General features: G+C 39.9%; 1 protein-coding gene across 1 annotated transcript in view; it reads left to right on the forward strand.

Moving 5' to 3' along the window:
- LOC139612447 (titin homolog) overlaps positions 1-20,902 on the forward strand; it is a 59,317-nt gene that overhangs the window by 19,888 nt on the left and 18,527 nt on the right. The window contains exons 6-13 of the mRNA XM_071468028.1: positions 3,728-3,774; positions 4,180-4,313; positions 6,664-6,813; positions 8,068-8,126; positions 13,191-13,384; positions 13,647-13,702; positions 14,375-17,315; positions 17,724-18,424. Coding sequence (XP_071324129.1) covers positions 3,728-3,774; positions 4,180-4,313; positions 6,664-6,813; positions 8,068-8,126; positions 13,191-13,384; positions 13,647-13,702; positions 14,375-17,315; positions 17,724-18,424 — 4,282 coding nt within the window. The remainder of the gene's footprint in view (positions 1-3,727; positions 3,775-4,179; positions 4,314-6,663; positions 6,814-8,067; positions 8,127-13,190; positions 13,385-13,646; positions 13,703-14,374; positions 17,316-17,723; positions 18,425-20,902) is intronic.

Here is a 20,902-nt window from a genome sequence, read left to right on the forward strand (position 1 = left end):
TGAATCGACAAGTGATCTCTCTAGGTCAATCAAAAGAAAGAAGAGCTTCTCTTGCTTTCAGTTCAGTCCTGATGTTGATTGTTATCGTTAAAATAAAAAGTGCTCTGAGAACGTATCATTAGGCCTCCATGTTTTTGTGGGGGCCGATGTGAGCCACAGATGTTTTTGAGATTTTTCAAGTCATGAGTTGGAAAATGTTGAGAACCACTGGTGTAGTTCAAAGTGCTGGATAGGTGATTGACAGTAGAAATAATAAAGGATAAATTGTAAAACAATGGAAAACTAATGCGCAGTTCGACTCAGTATGCAAAATTAGATATTTACAGAAAACATTGAAACATAGACCTAGTACACTGGAAAAAAATAAAATAAAAATCAAGGCTTTGTTTAAAAAAAAATGGATGAAAGAATTTTAAGAGATTTTTTAGATTAAATATCAATCCATCCATTGATGGTGACAGCAGGTCAAACAAAGTAGTCCAGACGTTCCTCTTCTCAGCAACATTTTCCAGATCCTCCTGGGTATCCTGAGGCGTTCCCAGCCCATATGAGATATATAATCTCCGCAGCGTCTTCAGAGTCTACCCTGAGGCCTCCTGCCAGTTGGACGAGCCCTGAAGACCTCCACTGGAAGATGCCCAGGAGGCATCCTAACCAGATGCTTGAACCACCTCAACTGGCTCCTGTTGACACAAAGGAGCAGCGGGAGCAACTTCCTCCCAGATGTCAGAGCTCCCTGCCCTAAATCTAAAACTGAGCTAAGACACCTACAAAGGAAAGTCATTTTAGTTGCTAGTATCTGTGAACTCCTCTTTCAGTCACCACCCAGGGCTCATGACCGTGGGTGAGAATCGGAACAAAGATTGACTGATAGATTGAGAGCTTTGATTTCAAGCTCAACTCCCTCTTCAGCAGAACAGTCTGATATAACTCCTGCTTTACTGCTGATGCTGCAACGATCCACCTGTCAGTCTCCCGCTCCATCTTACCCTCGCTCATGAACAAGAAGCTGAGATACTTAAACTCCTATTCTTGGGGCAGAAACTGCGTCCCAACTTAGAGGGAGCAATATACCATTTTCCAGCAGAGAACCATGGCCTTAGACTTGGAGGTGCTGACCCTCGTCACAGCTGCTTCACACGCAGCTGCAAACCGCCCGAGTGCACGCTGAAGGTCACAGTCTGATGAAGCCCACAGAACTAGTCATAAAACATATTTTAAGAAATATTTTCTCTAAAGCAATCTCAGAAATTCTTCAGAGGACTGTCGAAAGGTGAGTAGCCAGAATTTGTCAGAGTATTTGAAGGGTGGAAAGTGCTAAAATACAGATTGTTCATAAACTGAGGTAAACTCTGAGGGAAAGCAATTTCATCCCCCTGGAGAAATAGAAAAATTATTCACCTTGACATTGAAAATCTTGAATAAATTACAAATGCAGATGCCACCATTAACAGTAATTTTCACTACCTTCATTCCTCCAGTAGAGCTGAGAGACTTTTATAGAGTGAATAATAAAACAATTAAAAGATACCAGAGAAAGATGTAGAAGATATTGTAACAAATCTTTTAAAATAATATATAAGACTATACCAGAGAACATTTAACTCCATTATTATATAATGTAGTATAAAGATATATTTAATGCAAATTTCAGGTGAATCAGCAAGGTGAATCATGGGAATTTGCTAGATTATAATTTTTTTAATGTATTCATTCTTCACCAGTTCTTTAATATTTATACGATAATTTGCATAAATGCAAAGTCCATTAATAAATCAGCTTTTCTCCAGATAAATAAATGTCACATTAGGGCAGATGACATTTTAATAAATGATATGAATGACCTAATAAGGTTATTAAGATATTAGTTTGTAATCATCCTATTGAGACAGTGTAAATATAGTCATTTTCACCCTTTTTAAATCTTGTTTAAAAGTCCTGTCATCACTCTGTGTCTCTGTTTCTGACCGAGGAGATTTCATAAATGGAAACATGACTCCAGAGATGTGAGGATGATATAATTTTCATCTGAGGAGTTACAGGGACAGAGAAACTTTATTACACAGCTCCGCTCTTTACTCGATAATCACTTCGGTAAAGAGGCAGACCGGGTTCACACTTACACTCATGTATTCTGAAAACCACTGCCCACTCACCCTGATTGTTTTACTGCTTTTACCTGAGAACATGTAAACTGTCTGCAGCAGAAATTATAAAATGAAGAGACACACGCCGTCGTCAGGGTGAGAGGAGATGTATGCTCTACTTTGGTTCAGTCTTTCCCACTGATGTATAAGTCAGTGTTGCAGCACAGGCTGCCTCCTCAGGATCAAAGATAAATGAAGTTATGAGTCATGATGTTCGACTCAAGCGAGGCTCTTGATGTAAGACAGAATGTCCAAGACACTTTCAACTTAATTAAAAACACAACTTCATTAATAACAGGAAATGAACTTCTTCATTTGATGAGGAATCCTCTCAGCCCTCACAAAGCAGATTAAATCATCAGATGGTCTTGAACTTACTGCAGGATACAGAATTCAGACACAGTTCAGACTCATGCATTCAGACTTGGAGACTTTGTGGAGTTATTGCTGTAAACTTATTAGCTGTTTGAGGTAGACCCTGTGTGTTCAGGTTGCTGCTATTTAAAATGTTGTCGTCGTAAGCTACAGTGAAGTTACTGTATCAAAATCAGCTGACTGTCGAGTCCATCTGATGTGGCACGCTGGCACCCAGATTTGAAGCCTGTTGCACCAGGTGGAAGATGATGTTGTGATTCTGAAGTGGAGCAGAGAAAAGTAAATGAGGAAGAAAGTGGTGAAAAAGTGTTAAGAAACACAGGAGCAGGAACGACTCCAGTCCAACAGATAGAAAAATGATTCTTTTGAACACAATGTGATTAAACAGAAAATAACAAAGAGAAAATATATCTTCTTTCATTTGTACCAGGATGCCCTTACTTGTTCAGATGTTCGACACCTCCAGATCCCTCCCTATATGCCCAGCTCTGTAGCTGCTTGAGTTTACCAGCCTGTGGATTTGAACTAATAGCAGATTTATTTTAACTCAAACAGGCAGTGTTTGGAGTCTCTGTCAGGCCTTCATCAAGATAATACAACATGACATCTACAATATGAAACATGTCAGTGGGCAGGTTTATTATAGCAACATCATGCTAACGTCATGGTGAAGCAAAATGTTTTAGAGAAAGCCTCGAGATTCATCGATAAATACCAAGTAAAATACATCACACAGTAAAATTACAACAGTGTCAGCTGGTGATAAATAACAGTAAAGACAAATCCTCAGTAGTTCTCACTGAACACTCCTTATTTTTATTTTCAGTAACTATAAATACACACTATATATGTTATATGAATAATAATATGCGTATTTTTTTTACTTTACATTAGTAAATACAGTAGGTAACTTACTGCTGCATGTGTGCAGGAAACCACACACAGCCCTCACTGTAACACAGCACTGTTGAGATGTTTTCACACATTCAAGCCTCTTTCTCTTTGAAATTGTTGTGTGTGAGCTTCTGTAAAACTACAAGGTCTCATTACAGAAATTCTTAGTGTTGTGACAGTAATTAACCTTCATCTGTGTCTCAAATGTGTTGGGTCTTTGAATTTGAGGGAACTGGGCCTGGAAAGTCCTTAACTTTGGATTTTTAAGAAGGTGTGAAAATTATGGTCCTTGTTTGTTTTGTCTTCTGCAGACGACCAGTGACTCCTGCACCGACACAGAAGCTCCCTGAGATCTCAGGTAGAACATTTATGATTATCAGATGCCACCTCTGTTTTTGTACTGACACTGTAATTATGTCATTATAATGTCTTTAGTGAATTCTCATCTGCTGCTCTTGGACACAGTGTGTGTTGGAATCATCTTGTACCATTAACTGTGAAAAGTATGTCAATGATTGTGTTTACTGTATATGAAGTACTATATGACTGTAATATACAGAATGTAGACTGGTGTAAAGTTATGGTGTGAGGACAAGTTTTGTCTTGTTCTTATTAATCAAGAAAAGTTGTGTGCTGTTGTGCATCCTGACAGACATGAGAATACTCTCTGCAGACGGTGCCTCAGTCAGGTCAGCACACAGCTGGACACACACTACTGCTCTTCATTTACCCAGTGATTAAAGTGACTGTGATGTTGCTTCAGGTGCAGAGGTTCAGGAAATGGTCTCATCAGCGGCACCGGAGATCGTCACCAGCACCACTGTCCTCCTCGACCCTGTGAGTGCCTCTCCGAGCCCTGACCGTGATCAAACCCAGCCCAAGGAGGAGGTCCAAGAGGTACCAACAAGCAATTACATTTACATCTTATGTATTTAGTCAACACTTGAATCTACAGCAACAAGTGAGAGCAGCTGGAGGAGGTTTTTGACAGGACACAGTGGCTCCTGTGAGGGCTGGGAAATGTCACGCTCAATTTGTTTTTCTCCTGAAAGTATCCTTCAGGTTATTTGAGTGAAAGGCTGTTATTTAAGCATTATGTCTGTCTGCTCCTTTCAACCTGAAACGTGGAGTTTAACCATGTTTTAACCCTTTTACTGCTAATTGTCTACATTGTACATGACTGCTGACCATTGTCTCAGCTGCACTATTCTACAGTTCACCACTGAGCAGCTCCACTGGAGCAGATAATTGGATTATGTGTCTTGCTCAGAGGCGCATACTATAGATGGATGTGTTGAGCAGACAGATTTTCATCCATTTACCTTTTCTGGATTTTCTCAGCTTATTGCTGCTAAGTGGAACCTGCTGTGTTCAGGCTGGACCCTCAGTATTCAGGCGGAAACACACAGTTCACACTGTGATTGTTAAAAAAATAATACAGTCTATTTACATTAAGCGTTTAGATTGATCTTAATCTGACTATTCAGTGCATGATGAAACTGAAAATGAGATATATGAAACCGAAACTTGTTACAAATACTTGCTACAGGTTATTGTTATTGTTTATTATTATACAAATATAATTGTGTAATATTGCAGCTGTGGCACAGAAATTAATGACCTGTGTTACAAAAACCACCTGAAATTTTCACCAAAAACTAATGGCTTGTGTCTTGGCTCATGGAGGCTTCCAATCTGAATTTACATCTAATTTAATTTCAGTCTCTTTTTGTCTAAAAGATATTCTAATAACTAACAGATCAACAAACCACACTGGCAAAAGGGACAGAAAATACAGCCTCATTAGTGGAGGTAAAAATGTCAAATAAATCAATTGTTTAATATGCTACATTATTGAGTTTGTTCTGTTTTACTAAGTGCCAGTTTGGCAAAGCCTGCACTTTGAAGCTGCATTAACAGTAATCATTTTATAGTTTAATGATGCAGCTAAAATAAGCTCAGAACCTGAAATTATAAAGTTTCTCCTTTATCACCTTATAGAGATGTTGATATGGTGAATGTGTCAGAGAACTGTTTTCTGCTTTAGAGCAGCAACTAACAATATTTTTGCGACATGAGAGGTTATTATTTTTTTTTTTTTTTGAAATTCACATTTTTCCATTACTTGTTTTTAACTTTGCAATTTTAAATTGCACATTAAGCAGGTTAATGGAAACACACCTGCTCTCTGCAGTGTGTCCTGTAACAGTGAGGACAGTTTGCCTGTTACAGGTAACAAAGACTGAACCAGCTGATGCTCCTCTTACTGCACAGCTCCTTGTGTGTTTTTCTGTTCCAGCAGGAGAAGGCTGCAGCGGTGTGTCGTCTTTCCACAGATAATTACTGCTTTCTACTGTCAGTGAATGAGTGGGACAATAATGTTAGTTCATAAAGAGGTAGAAAGCCTCACCTGAGGTGTGACATGAATTCCTCTAAAGATGCTCCAGATGTAGGTCTGGAGAAAATGCAGTCATTTTGTCAAGCAGGACTTAAATTGCTGACTGTCCTCTGAAATTACCCGAATCATCTTTTGCTGTCAGTAATTTTTCTAAGAGCAGGTAATTACTCTTTTCACCTTGTCCTCTCTCTTGAGCCAAACTGCATGTTGAATATGCAGAGGAGGAGCCATGATTCACCATCTGACTGTCATTTATGGTTTTATATGACGGGACTGAACCCAGGACACATTTCAGGACATTTTAATACTTTGCTCTGTGTCCTGCTGTGAGAAGTGGAAAGTACAATTATTCTATTTTTAAACAGTTTTCTGATATTTTACTGATGTAATTTAAGTGGCAGGAGTCTTTATATTTTTCTCTCTACTACATCAAAATATCAGATTATTTTCTTCCTTTTCTCTCATTTTCTTTCCTTTACTTCTTCTCTTTTTTCCTGCTTCCAGCCAACTGTCTTTTCCACTTTCTTCTTTTCCTACTTCCTCGTTTTATTCCTTCTTCAGTAGCCGTGATGGGCTGGTATTTGACAGATTGACTTTGACTTGTGGTGAATTGAATACACAAAAGTTTGTAGTTATAGTTTAGCTTTTTCTTTATCTGATCAGAAAACATGAAAACAAATTAAAGGTATTTTGTGTTTTTACTGAACAGTGACACAGAACATTTACTTTTGTTAACGTTTCTGACACTGTTACATTTTATTGCTGACATACCTTCAACTAAAGTTCTAAGGTTCACAGAACTGCAGAGGAGACCAAAAGTGTTCCTAATTCTTGTTTGTCGTCCTGAAGGAGTCAGAGCTTCCGAACGTGGTTCCTGAGAGTCCGGTGGAGCAGATAGTGGAGTTCAGTATCGACCTGGTGGACCCGGGTTATAGAGAGCTGCTGGACGACCCAGACTCCCCTCAGTACATCGACCTGGCTCACCACCTGCAGGACCAGGTGGGACCTCTGCTTCCTGCTTTTCTATGTCCGATTTCCTCTGGTCTGGATGTGTCCCCTTTAGAGTTTCATTCAACTCCTATTTTAGTCTCCTGGATAATTTAAACACACTAGGTTTAGAATATGAAGCTCTGTGATTGGATCGTTTTTTACCTAATTGCGCTTCATAGTTTATGCACACAGGCTTGTTCGAGGGCTGGGCAAACGATGGGTTATTCAGTACAGATATAGACTCGCAGTACCTTCAATTAAGTCTGGCACTTTAATAAAAAATATCAGGGAAGCTGGAGCAGAAATCTACTCTCTAATTCACCTGCTCCTGATGTTTGAGCTTCTTGACATCAGCCTGAACCCTGCAGGCAGCAGGATAGCTAATGTTAGCTACATGGCTACACGGCAGAGACGAACTGTATGCCGTAAAGTCCACACACTCTTCAATCAACTGCTGTGGCTTCACCTCATGTATACATGATCCTTCATCACACGAACACAAACAGAGCTCAGATCAGTCTGCTGTTCATGCTAGTTCAAGATGCTACTGAGGATTCTCTGTCCTTGGTGAAGACCGTTGTGTGTCTGTATGAATATATATTTGTGCGGCAGGCATGTGTCTCTCTGCTGCAAAGGTAGGAATGAACTGCAGTAATTGTGCTGGGAATAGTGTCACATGATCAAGCTGGGAAACAAAGTCCTTAAGGATAACAAGGAGTTTCCTAAAGGATAACAGGGAGTTTCCTAAAGTCTACTTGGGTCTCTCTCTCCTCATGACTCTTGCTCAGGCTGAATGTAAAGAAGCTTACAGTACAGGGCCGTAAGGTCTGCACCCAGGAAAGGGGAAAAGATTACCCATGGTGCACTCTTTCTGCAAGCTTATTTCTTTTGTCCAGCTCCTCAAAGAGAGTCCTGTTGAGAAATGAAGTTCTTCAGTGTTATTTCTTAGTTGAAAGACTCTTAAAAACACGTCAGGATCATTTAGAGGTGCATGCGATTCGCAGCAGGATGTTACCTGATGGAGCCTTTAAAGACGATTATGTCATAAGAGTGTCCAGGTGCTTAACTCACCTAAAGATAGGTATCAATGAGGGTTTCCCATTCATGCAAACCTCTTTTTATACTGACATATTGGCACACTGCCATCTTATTAACAAGCTCCTGTTTGACGGCTCAGAGTTAATTACATTGGCCTCTGTAAAGGCAGATGAGAGGCATCTTCACTGATGTGTCAGGAATTAAAAAGTGGTCTTTCTCTTACAGATGCAGCACGTTTTTGACAAACTTCCAGGATTTAAAGCCATCCATGTGCTTGGGATCAGGTAAGTCCTGAGCGTGAAAGAAACATCTGAATATAAAAAGGAGTGAGCAGATGATAACAAGGATGCATGGCTTAGGCATAATCAAATCTCCGCCGTGGCCACCGCAGTGACGAGATGTTCCCCGAGCCTCGATAATTTAATCATGTTTTAAATGAGCAGATTGTTTGGCATGGACAGCCATTTGAATAGATGAGAGGCCGGTTGTTATTGGGACCTTGTCAGATGCTGCGGCAGGCAAATGTTTTGTGCCATGTCTAACTAGACAGAATAGAAACCCTTCTGCTGTTCAGGATGGCTGTGAGCAAGTCAGATTTGAAACTGTAAAGTAAAGCTTGTCTCTGTATTTTTCCTATTAAAAGACTCAAACAAGATTTGGGGATATTTGTATGAGAAACTGTCAAAACAGGCACAAAAACAAACCAGTTTTTCTCAATTTTGAACAGTTTAGAAAACAAAATCCCTGCAGTTGTCAGAGAAAATGATTAAAAAATAATAGGGCTTCAATTGAGTAAACAAGACCACCAATCGTGAAGAAAAGTAATCAGACTTATTTTTTTATTCATCTCTTCAGGAGATGCAAGTAGAATCGATGGCTGCATTTCCTGTCTATTCAAGAATGGTGAGCAGGAATTATTGAGGTTTCCTAAACTAATTTTCAGCTGTTTAAAAAAAAAACAAAAAAAAACCAAACTAATTTCAGGTTATTTGTAGGAGAAACTGAAAAGCTGCACCAAAGTGAATCACCAGTGAAGAAGAAACTGCTCAGCAATAATGGACGGCACACAGCGTACTAATAATTAAAAAATGCTAAGAAATTATAGATTTAGCACATTTTCCCTTTACAACAAAAACACATTTTAAACAGTTTAGAAAATAAAATTTCTGTTTCCTACTAAACGCTCCATACAATAATACTTTCAGGGTTTCACATCAAACTGAAGAAAAAACTGTCAAAACCTTCATCAAGTCTGTGACTGACGTGTGATTTAAAACTCAAACTTTTCCCTGAGCTGAATTTTCACTGGCACAAGTCATTTTCAGAGGAAACACTGCAGCGACAGCCTGTTTGCTGGTGTCACTTATTCCTGACATGGACACATCAGCATATTCCTCATAAACAGTTTCTCAGCTATAAATATAGGCTGATGGATAAAGGAAGAGTTCACTTATTGACTTCACCCACAAACTGTTTTCTGGCCAAGTAAACACAACAGAATGAATCGAAGACTTTTGTTTACTTAAAGGTCCCATACAGTCTAAAAGTTTCTGATTATAAAGCAGGTCTAGGTTCTATATTAATACTGTGAAAGTATCAAAGCCTCAGTCCACAGAGAAATGCACACAGCCTGTATTCAGAAACTGAGCCTTAAAACCAGCCGTCAGGACTTCTGGAACTTTTCTGCTATATTTTTATTGGATCACTCAGAAAACGTCAGAAGAGAGGCTCCTGTTGTTACTAGAGCTCCAGAGAGAAGCCTGAGAGAGGAGATGTAAAACTACACTGAGATGGTTTTTGGTTCTTAAAACCACAAATATATCTTTTTATGGATATTAACACTTTGAACACTTCAAATAAAAAACAGAAGTGTTAAATATGGCACCTTTTTAAATGTCAGTTTGGGTTGAAGAGTGAATTTTAGTCATGAAAACTCACAGGCCCTGATTATTTCATTACTCTAAAGTGAAGAGAATATTGTTGTTTGTCTGCCCACTGCAGTCAATTAAATTTGATCAGATGTATCCAGTACTATTGAACTGGTCTCTAAATCGCTGCCAACAACCCTGATTTTGATTGGTCAGCTCTTGTGTGCTTGGTGATGGCTGTTTCCCTGATTGGAAAATCAATCAGAGCTTTGTAGTAGCAGGGACATAATATGCCACAAAAATGAAACCTGGTCACAAAAGGTAGCAACTAATGTAGATGAGAGTGATGCAGCTGGTTGTTATAAGTCAACTCACTGAAATAACAACACTCAACATTTCTTCAATCAAAATGAGGAACGTTTAGTTGAGTGCTCCTAGATGTTGATTGAAGGTGGCGTTGACGGGACTGAGCGGTCACTCGCTGCTGATTGGTTTTGATTAAAAAAAATATCCCAAACATTTAATGTATCTGCGAGGCAGGACTGAGCAGAGTAATTTGATGCTTGTTTTTTATGTCTTGATTTGTTTGCACTGCTGTATTTGAGGTTTTAAAGAATAAATTATCAAATTTTGTTTTGCTTGGTTTTTAACGTTGTTGTCATTTTTATTTACTTTTGTTTTTTTTTTTATGAATCTACATCAGATCCACACAGTCCTGAACTGAGCTTTTGATGGTTAAACCCAATTTGTAACTGAGGATGTTTTTTTTAACGTCTAACTTTAACGTTTAATTCATATTGAATTCTGAATAGAAAAACTGGAGATTGGAAATGAGACTTTTCTGATGCTGAGTCAAACAAAATGTGCATTGTTTTCTGTAGAATTTGAAGTGACGTATTGTTTGGCAAGATTTCGTCTCCTGTGGCTCTTCCTCATACTGTTGCTATCATTCTTCCTGTTTACAGTTTTATTTCCACCTCTTATACTTTCTTTTCTTCTCCCCAATGCAAGCGAGACCCAGGACACTGACGGGTAAATGAAACACTCCCTGTGGCTTCCGCCTCCCCTTGTGTGTTTGTGCAGGTTCCTGCCAATGTGCAGCTCTGCAATCATTTGGATCCAAGTCAGATGGATAAAGGGGGATTATTTACCCAAAACTGTCCAGACAGTTCAATACAAAGTAGAGAAGATATTTGTTGAATCCCTTTGTTGTAAAAGGTTGAAACAAGGCGAAAGCTGTTTTTATTTATTTATTTATTTATTTTCTTCCAAAGTTCATAAGAGCACTCGGCCTTTCCTCTCATTATCAGCGAAGGCAGGTGAGGAGCGAAACAGGAAGACTTGTGGATACAGTAATTGTCAAGCTGCTCCCCCCATTAATTAGCCTTCCCCTGTGGTGTCTGGTGCTGTCACGGCCAATAACATGGAGGCGAGTCCCCAGCGGGGTTCGTCCTCTAATCTTATGAAGGATTCACAACAACTCCTGCCTTTGTCTGCCAGACTCCAGCATCACACACAAAAAAAAGAAAACTGCCTCAGAGTTGCATTTTGTGTCAATGTCATTCATTTTTTACTTCATTCATTTTAATTAGAAATTATAACAGAAATCAAGAACTTGTCTAGTGACAGTATAATTAAGCCACTGAGGATATTTGCACATTTTGGCAAAAGAGTAAGTTAGTAAGCACTTTATTCTGTTTTTGTCAAATCAATTAGTTTTTACTACAATGTGCACAGAAGTTAAAAGCACTGATTTAAAGCTGTATTAATCCATTTTTTACATTAACAACAGAAAACTACGGGAAATTATTACCTTACTCTGTAATTTCCCTCAGCAATTTAGCATCTTTCAGCTCACTGTTTTATGGCTGAAACATCACAGTTTTTATGTAGTCTCAGCATTACTGCAGTACCCACTGTCCAGTGCCAGCTCAGCAGCAAACAGCAGAGACAGTCAGAGAGCAGCTGGTGAACACAGTAGAGCATTTAGCAGCTAAAAAGCCAGATATTTCCCTCAGGAGCTGTGGAGACCAAACACTGAGCTAAAAGAGAGGGAACACTGGACTCAGCTTCATCAAGTTGACACAAACACAGCTATAGTGGGATGATCGTGTTGTGTGTAAGTAGCTGATATTATGTCCGAGCAGTTTTGGTCAACTTGCTATGGAGCTTGTCTCCCCCCTCATTGATGTAAAGTGGGTTTTGATGAAAACGGCTGCCTACTCCTGGTGGAAGCACTGAGACTGAATCAAAAGAGTAAGCATAGCTAAAAGAGGCTAAAAAGGCTGCTTATCAGTGTGAGTAACAGCTTTCACATTTGAGTCATTGTAAATAACAACAACTATTGATTAGTTGAGCCTTAACTTGGCACTGTGTAGGAAAAGACGGTAGTAGGCGAGGTTTTGAAACCAAAGAAGTAGGGGAAACTTACCCCAAGGAGCGCTGCTTTATAAATCAGATAAAAGGTAAGAGTTCTTTGAAATATAGATGCACATGTAAAAAGACAAAAGCAGAAGAATAAAGCTGTTTTCCTTGTAGTCAGGAAGTCTGATCTCCCCAGAAGAATAGCTCAAGGCACATTACTCTGCTTGAAAAGTAAAAAAGCTCCTAATGTGTGGGCTGCACCTATGTGCCTCCGCTGACTGACTTCAGAGCAAAAATAAGAACAAAGTAAAGCTCAAATTAGATGCAAGGTGACAACAAGATTGGCAACAGGTGGAGCACTTTAAACAACAAGAAGTGGGTGTAAGCGCATCCTGCCAGTCACATTCTAAAATGAGGCTGTAGCAAATATTCAATACTTGAAAAAATTTCCCATAAAGCAAACATAAAATGGGTAAGAGGACAGTAAATCCAGGATAGCAGCCACTTATAGAGAGTAGGAGAGTGTTGTGTTTACAGATATGGGATGCAATCAGCTCCACTTCAGACAAAAAGCTGCTGGATGTTTTAGACGCAGAGCTGCCACTGCAAACTAATGAAGGAGTGCTTTTGTTTGGCAGACATCAGTTCACACAAAAGCAAGGAAATTCACGTCACTGCCATTCTAATGAGTCACATCTAGCAAATCGGCTTCCTCTCTCCTGATGACAATAGCTGTGCAGAATATTAATGAAGTTTTGACGGACCGTTTCTTTTTTTTCCTTCTTTTTTTGGAAATATAGCTGCAGATTTTCATGCCTGGCATTTTTAAAGTGCTACTTGTTACTGCAGCATTACACATCTTTTAATCATCTTTGATGTTTACTGATTGTTTGTTAAACTGAGGTCGTCCCTTTGCAGCTCATGCTGAAAGGCAGAAGCCATTTAATCCAGAGGTACATTTGACAAATTGGACCTTTTTATTACAAATCAACGAATTTAAGGAACAATAGGTGAAATTTCTGCTGCAGTGGGTTGGTATGGATTAGTTGATCAATACAGTTAGTGTGAAGAATTGGAGACGGCAATGCTCAGTCAGAGATAATATCTCCTTTTCAGGCCTGGAGGAATCTCAGTGCACTACTCTCTTGTCTTTGAGATTAATTCACCTAAAATCAACTCCGAGAATTCAGAGACGGCGACTGGCAAACCAGAGTCCCCAGCTGACTCTGGCCTCAGGGAAATGGTGACCAAGGCTTTACGTGAAGAGGCCTCCCTGCCAATTGATCTGGACTCGCTTAACTTCGAACCAGGTAGTCGCAACGTCTCTTCACAGATGTTAGTGTCAATGCTTGTGTTGCAGTTTCCTTTTCTAAGTTTTAAAAGAATAGTTAATGTAAAAAGCTGTATATCAAATGGGTTTTTCTCCATGTGAGAACTTTGGGAACTAAAATTCCCCAACTATCAACTTCAGCGAACTGGGGGAAAATTAGAATAATTTATGGTATTTGATGTAGCTCATGTATTTCAAATACAAATTCATCATGCTACTTTTTTTTTTTTTTTTTTGGACAGAGGCAGTCCTCCTCCCAGCACTGACCTCAACTTCCTCAGCAGAAGTAGTTGATGAGGTAAGCTGCTTTGTAATTGCTGCTTCAACTACTTCAGAAAAGTAATTGTTTTATTTTACACAATGTACACATATTAAATTGAGAAATAAGGTGAGACCAACTTAGAACATGCTCTGTCCTGAGACCCTCAGTTTCAGCGAAAAACTAAAAAAGCAAAATAATGGGCTAAATAATGTTGACAGACACCTCAAGCTGCAGACTTGATGTTGATTTTCAGGCAAAATTCCTTGAAAGATCTTCTAAAAGTAACCAACATGTATTTAAAGCCAAGCAAACATTGATTTATTATTGGAAACTTTAGTCTCCAGATTTGATTAATTTTATCTTTGCCTGTAGAAAGATTTTACTTTTTTGAATGTTCGGCCAACCTATAATACATTTACTAAAAGCAGTCGGGAATTTATTAATAGAAGTATACCAATTATCCACTGTCTCAATCTTCTCCAAAATTAGTACCAAATTACATAACTCTTTCTTGAAACCTTACAAGGAAATCAGAAAGAAACTGAAAGACTGTGAAATAATATGTTACTGATACCAACTCTGAAAAATGATTTCTGAGCCTTTAAAATAAACAAAATAATGATCCAAGTTTTTGAATATTTTGTTTAACATCAAATGTCTTTTTTCATCTTATTCATCATGCCATACTGTGTATTCATCTATCCACAGTCCAGTGAACCTGACTCACACAACGAGTTTGAAGTTTTCACTGATGAGCCAGAGGCTGATAAACCTCGGCTGGTGGTTCCCCTCACCCCCATGGAGAAGGAAAATGCTCTTGTGACCCTGCTGGATCCCACGGCTGTCCCAGATGATGAGACGACAGCAGTGACTGGTGGGTTGGTAGAGAGCAGCGATCATCACCCAGCCTCAGAGGAAATTACTGATGAGTCAGAGGCAATTTATGTGAGTGAGCCAGAGCCATCAAATGACGAAGGGGAGGAGGAAGAATTGCTGATCATTACACATGAGGTTGAAACTATTCATCATGATGAAACTGGTGAACTTGTGAGAGACTACATCCCGACCCCTCCTGTGATTCTCGACCTGGAGACAGATGCTCCAGACATCAGTCTGTCTCCTAACCTGATATCTGAGGAAGACCTGATTCCTTTTGATGTGGACAGTGATAGTCCTAGTTTGGATGTTGTTCAACTCACCCCTACTACAAGGATTTTAACTACACTGTATGAGGAAGAAGAGCAGTCTGATTTGGGACTACCAGTCACAACACACTCAGCCATCACAGGCCAGCCGCCTACTGAGCCAACAGTGAATCTGCAAGAAGATGAAGATGTAAATGCTCTTCCAGATGAGAAAGAGGTTGATTTGGGTGTCCATGAAACTGTTACTGACTCTGGTGATATTTCAGAAATGGAGGGGCAGAATGTTTCTGAGATGGAAATGGAAATTGAACTACTACAACCAGAGGGAGAGTTAGAAGTCAAACCTGATGAAGAAGTACTTGAGGTTTTGCAGCCGACACCTGAACAAATTGAAGTTTCTGAAGCAGAGGAAAAGAAATTAGGAGAGTCAGAACCAGATATGGAAGTAGCTGCTTCAGAAGGAGAAGAAGAATCTGTGGTAGAAACTGAAAAGGTTAAGGTTTCAGAGCCAGAAGAATCTGAACCAGAGGAAGAACCAGACACTGGCACAGTTGAGGTTTTGACAAACACAGGAGAGGAAAAGGGAGCTGAAGTTCTGCAGCCAAATGAGGAAATAGCCAAAGTTAAAGAAGAAGGTTCAATTGATGTCTCACATTTGGCTTCAGAGCCTGAGAATGAAATTTCAGAGCAACCTCCAGAACCAGATGAAGAGTCAGAACCTGTTGGGGATGTAGATGAAGACGTTTCAGAACCAGAGGAAGAGGTGGTTAACGTTTCCAAGGAGATCATACCTGAAGATTCTGAGGAAACATTACATGAAGTTTCTGAAGAAATGCTATATGAAATTTCTGAGGAAACAGTGCCTGAGGATTATGAGAAAACGGTACCTGAAGTGTCTGAGGAACTGGTACCTGAAGATTCTGAGGAAACAGTGCCTGAAGGTTCTAAGAAAATGGTACCTGAAGTTTCTGAGGAACCATTACCTGATGTTTCTGAGGAACCGGTACCTGATGTTTCTGAGGAACCATTACCTGAAGTTTCTGAGGAACTGGTACCTAAAGTTTCTGAGGAAGCGGTACCTGAAGTTTCTGAGGAGTTCGTAACTGAAGTTTCTGAGAAAACTGTACCTGAGGCCACTGAGGAAACTGTACTTAGAGTTTCTGAGGAACTGGTACCTGAAGTCTCTGAAGAAACGGTACCTGAAGTCACTGAAGAAACGGTACCTGAAGTTTCTGAGGCAACAGTACCTGAAGATGCTGAGGAAACACTACGTGAAATCTCTGAGGAAATGTTACCTGAAGTTTTTGAGGAAACTATACCTGAAGATTCTGAGGAAACAGTAACTGACATTTCTGAGGAAACAGTACCTGAAGTTTCAGAACCAGAACCAGAACCAGAAGTTGTTGAGGAAGAAGCAGTTGTTGTTGTGAAACTAATAGATGAAGTAGAAGACGAGGTTGCTGAGGTTCCAGCACCAGAGGATGATGTTGAAGGATCAGAGAAGGAGGTGCTGGAGATTTCAGAAGTTGCTGAGGAAGCTGTTGATGCTCCAGCACCAGGTGATCGTGTAATTGACCCAGTGGAACCAGAGCCGGAACCAGAATCGACATCAGAAGGTGAAAGCCATGTTACTGAAGTGACAGAAATGGGAGTCGTTATAGTTAAAGCTGCAGAACCAGAAGAGGAGCAAGGAGGACTCACAGAACCAGCGGAAAATGTAGTAGGGGTTGAAGGACTTGCTCCAGAACCAGATCTGGGGAAAGATTCAGATGAAATAACAGAAGTCTTACAACTAGAGGAGGATGTATTTGAGGATGTCAAACCAGAGGAAGAAGTTGCTGCAGCTCCAGCGCCATATGATGAGCCAGTGAACGTTTCAGAGCAACAACTTCCTTCAGAGGTTGAAGAAGAGACAGAACAACAAGAAGTAGTTGAAAATCCTGCACCAGAGGGTGCATCTGAACCAATGGAAGACACAGTTGATGTTTTACTGCCAGCAGAAACACTACCTGGGGTTTCAGAGCCAGAATCAACAGACAAAGTAGAAGTTGATATCCCAGAACCAGAAGGGGAGGGTGTTGATGTCCCAGAACCAAATCCAGAGGAGGGGATAGTTGAGATTTTAGAACCAGCACCAAAGGTAGATGTTACTGAGCCACCAGCAGAATCAATTAAAATCCTTCACCCCTTGGATGATATTGAAGATCTTCACTTTGGAGATGATACTGTTCAGGTTGTTGAAGATAATGAGTTCCTTCAACCTATTGAACCTGACTATCATCGCCCATCAGAAGAAGATAATTTACCCGTCATACCAATAGACATCCATCCCTCTGTAGAAGATGTTGGAGATTCTGATCACGAATATCCCGTCATCGATGATTTTTACATCGAGGAGGATGTTGATAGTGTAGACGCTCAGGTGGAGAGTGACTCCAGTATTGTCACAACGACAGACGCAGCCATGAGTAATCTACAATTTGAAACAACCTCTGTTATTGCAGGTGAGCAGGCATCAGTTGCTATGCAGTGCAATATAATGAAATATGATGTGATTAAAGGCAGTGAATTATGTTAATAGAGTTGTGCACCTAAGTTACAGCAGATAATTAGAGATCCTCTGACTCATTAATGTTCTATTTTGAAGGCTGCGTGCCTGATGAAACATGCTCTACCTTGTTGTGTATTTGAAATGTAGCAAACACAAGATGGATATTGGGTAATTTCAGATACTGAGGAACAATCTCTAGAGTATTATCTTAGTGCAAAGTGGGGATTCAAACTGGAAATTCAGCATGAAGCAGTTTGAATGTATTATGTATAATTCACTTTGCAGGCACATTTTGTTATCTGTGGAAATTCTTTGAGAGCACCCATGACTTAATTCTTCCTTTTTGCCTGACATTTCAAAGAGGTGACAGCTCCAGACAGGCGACACACAACAGAGGGCACAGAAGTCACAGAAGACTTGCTGGAAGAGACGCAAGAAAGTGATTCATCCTCAGAGAGAGACATCAGTGTGACGGCAGCACCAGTTTCAGACTCCTTCCCTACGCCTCCGGCAACTTCTGTCTATGTGTCTGAAGTGTCCTCACCCAGCCCAACTATAGACTCTGGACTCTTTGAGGTAGCAGAGGAATCTGTAATCTCTTCTGCTCCTGAGTCCTCAGAGGATGATAGCACAGAGCCGGAGGCAGAGTCAGAACAAACTGAGCCAGCTGTCGTCATAATTGATGAAGACTTAGAGGATGCAGTGCAGAAAGGAGGTGAAAGCCAAACCAGCCCACAGGCCACTACTGAAGATATCATCGATGAGGCTGTGAAAGACTTGGCCACGGAGCTGGACCAAACGGACGTGGCAGTCACAGAGGCAAATGAGCTGCAGAATGAGGGCAGTGGCTTTGTATCAGTGGACCAGGAACACTCCACTGTCAGCGTCACACCACCGCCTCCAGTAAGGTACCTGACCACACCCTCCATGACCACAGCCAGCCACGGCCGGGAGCTGGTGGTATTCTTCAGCCTGCGAGTCACCAACATGGACTTCTCTGAGGACCTCTTCAACAAGACGTCGTCTGAGTACAGATCCCTGGAGAACACCTTCTTAGATGTGGTGAGTAGGATACATTTTAAACTAGGCCACAACTTTGAGTCGTGAAATACACTGATGAGCAATAACATTATGACCACCCCTGCCTAAATAGCTGTAGGTCTTATGCATGCTGTTAAAACATGGACAATGGCATGGTCTCTACAAGACCTCTGAAGCTGTCTTGTGGGATCTGGCAAGACTTTAGCAGCAGATCCTTTAAGTCCTATAAGTTGTGAGATGCAGCTGGTATGTACCCACCACTACTGACTTCGAGCACCCCACAGTCTTGCTGTTTTCGGAAATGCTCAAATCCAAAGTAGCTCAGGTCTCACCTGCACATTTCTCCCACATTTCTCAATCACAGTCTCATATTTCCCAGGGCTACGTATGTAATTCAATTCAAGTGGAAAAAGGTTGAAAGTCATGTCAACTTAGACAATTTTGAAATTTGGCAACAGACCCAGTTTAACTTAGAAGCTTTTAAAGTTTTCTAAATATTCTAAAAATCTGATTCAATCAGGAAACGTTGTGGTCAACAACAACACTGAGGAACCATTTACAGTGTCCTAGTTGTTTCCCATAAATGAACATCCCTCTGGTTATAGCAAGTTTTTATACACATACATTTAGTATGACCCCTGCACTGGTCACAGCCTTACACATTTTGTTTGGATCTGTTTGGTATTAAGAGTGAAACTTGACTCTAACTATGATTGAAATAATTTGTAGTATTTTAATCTTCATTTCAAACTTAAACTGTGATTTTTAAATTTTTTTTTTTATAGTCTACTTTACTTTTTTTGACATTGACAGTTTTTAGAACCTGGCAGTAAAAGTAATCTAAATTTCCCTTAGTTTTTAGCTAGCTAATTTCTGAGGGTAACAGCGGCCTGCTGCCAGCAAAACCAAACCTATTAGAGGTAACAAAACAGTACAGATGTGGTCCAGACAGATAAATAATGACCTGAAACTCACTATGAAGCTCTGTGAAGCTGAGAGGAGCTGTAGATTCAGCTGATAATCCTCTGTGGCTTCAACACTACCAGAGACATCTTTTACAGTGTCACAGTTTTCTCATCATTATTTAATGCTTTATTATTTTAAGTGTAGATTTTAATGTCTTTTAGTAGAAAACTTTGGAGCCAGCATCACCAAACTCTGATGCATTTTTTCCCTCTTGGATTCACAATATTTCTAAGATATTATACATACAAATATTCAGTTTTCTGACGTCTGTATTGGGTCTTGTGACAGTAAAGACAATCAGTCCCTGTGATAAAGCTTCTGACAATTAAGCTTGGAGAGAGCGTGACCTTTCCCTCTGAATTTCATTATGACTCAACGGGCGAAACAGAAACTCACAGACAGATAATGAACAGGAGCAGCACCCTGTTCATTTGTGTCTTTGTTTTCATTCTCCAGAAGCCCTCACAGTCAGACCCGCAGCTTGTTTTGTTGTGAATGGATGTGTTTTGATGGTTTTGGATGAACAGAGGAGGCAAGAGAATAATTTAAACCTCAGGCAGGTACATTACAGCCTTTATTTTATTACAAACAAAGGCTCGGCTTAATTAATGACCCAGGAAGAACACATCATGGGAACATAGTCATAAATGGGAAGTGATACTATTGTGCATTTACTTTTTGTGAGAGAATTACTAACATACTGCAGATGTTTGCAGTGTTAAATAGGCCACATAAGATCAGACTAACCTTTCATGAGCAACTACCCGAATTTTAGATCAGTAGCATCTCAAGAAAGGAGCTTAACTCCTCTTTCTTGCTTAGTTTTTTTCTTTTTTGTGAATACAGCTCTGATTAGCATCCCTCCCTAAACAAGTTGGTAAATCTCTTCAATTAGCAGCCAGGCAGCAGTTTAATTTTGATGCCCTTTTGGCTGCCTGTGCTCAGCTGTTTTGAAACATTTGGATCAGAGTGAGACTGCTGTGGTATTTCTGTGTGGTGAGAAGGTTTTCGTTGTATTCATAAAGAAATAGAGTTTTGCTTTTAAAATCTGATGATTTTCACCATTAAAATAAACAAGAGAACACATTTCTATCAGAAACTGAGCTGCAACTTGTGTTTATTTGGTTTATTTGGTTTTTAATTAGTCGGATTATTTTTTCCTCTAGATTAATCAATTAATTGTTGTGTCTATAAAGTGTCAGATGAGTGCAAAACATAACAACATTGGAGAAAACATAAAAAAAACACATTAACAAATTAAAAGACACAACAACATCAAAAGAAACGCCGCCTTTTGTGAAATGTTGTATTTTCTCTTTTGTTGTTGTTTACTGTGATATTATTGTGTTCTCTGATGTATGTTGTGTCTTCTGTTATGTTGTGTTTTTCAGCTCAGGGCCGCCTTCAGAATAACTGCGCAATTTCCTAAAGCCCGATCTGAGGGCCATTAAACCTGGTTAAGATCAGCATCGTCATTGTGAGCACGTTAGCATCCTGATGTTAGCATTTAGCTCAAAGTAAAACACCAAAGTG

The sequence above is a fragment of the Trachinotus anak genome, unplaced genomic scaffold, assembly GCF_046630095.1.
Source record: "Trachinotus anak isolate AG129_WGS33_773 ecotype Australia unplaced genomic scaffold, CSIRO_AGI_Tana_v1 ptg000031l, whole genome shotgun sequence".
NCBI classification, from domain to species: domain Eukaryota; kingdom Metazoa; phylum Chordata; class Actinopteri; order Carangiformes; family Carangidae; genus Trachinotus; species Trachinotus anak.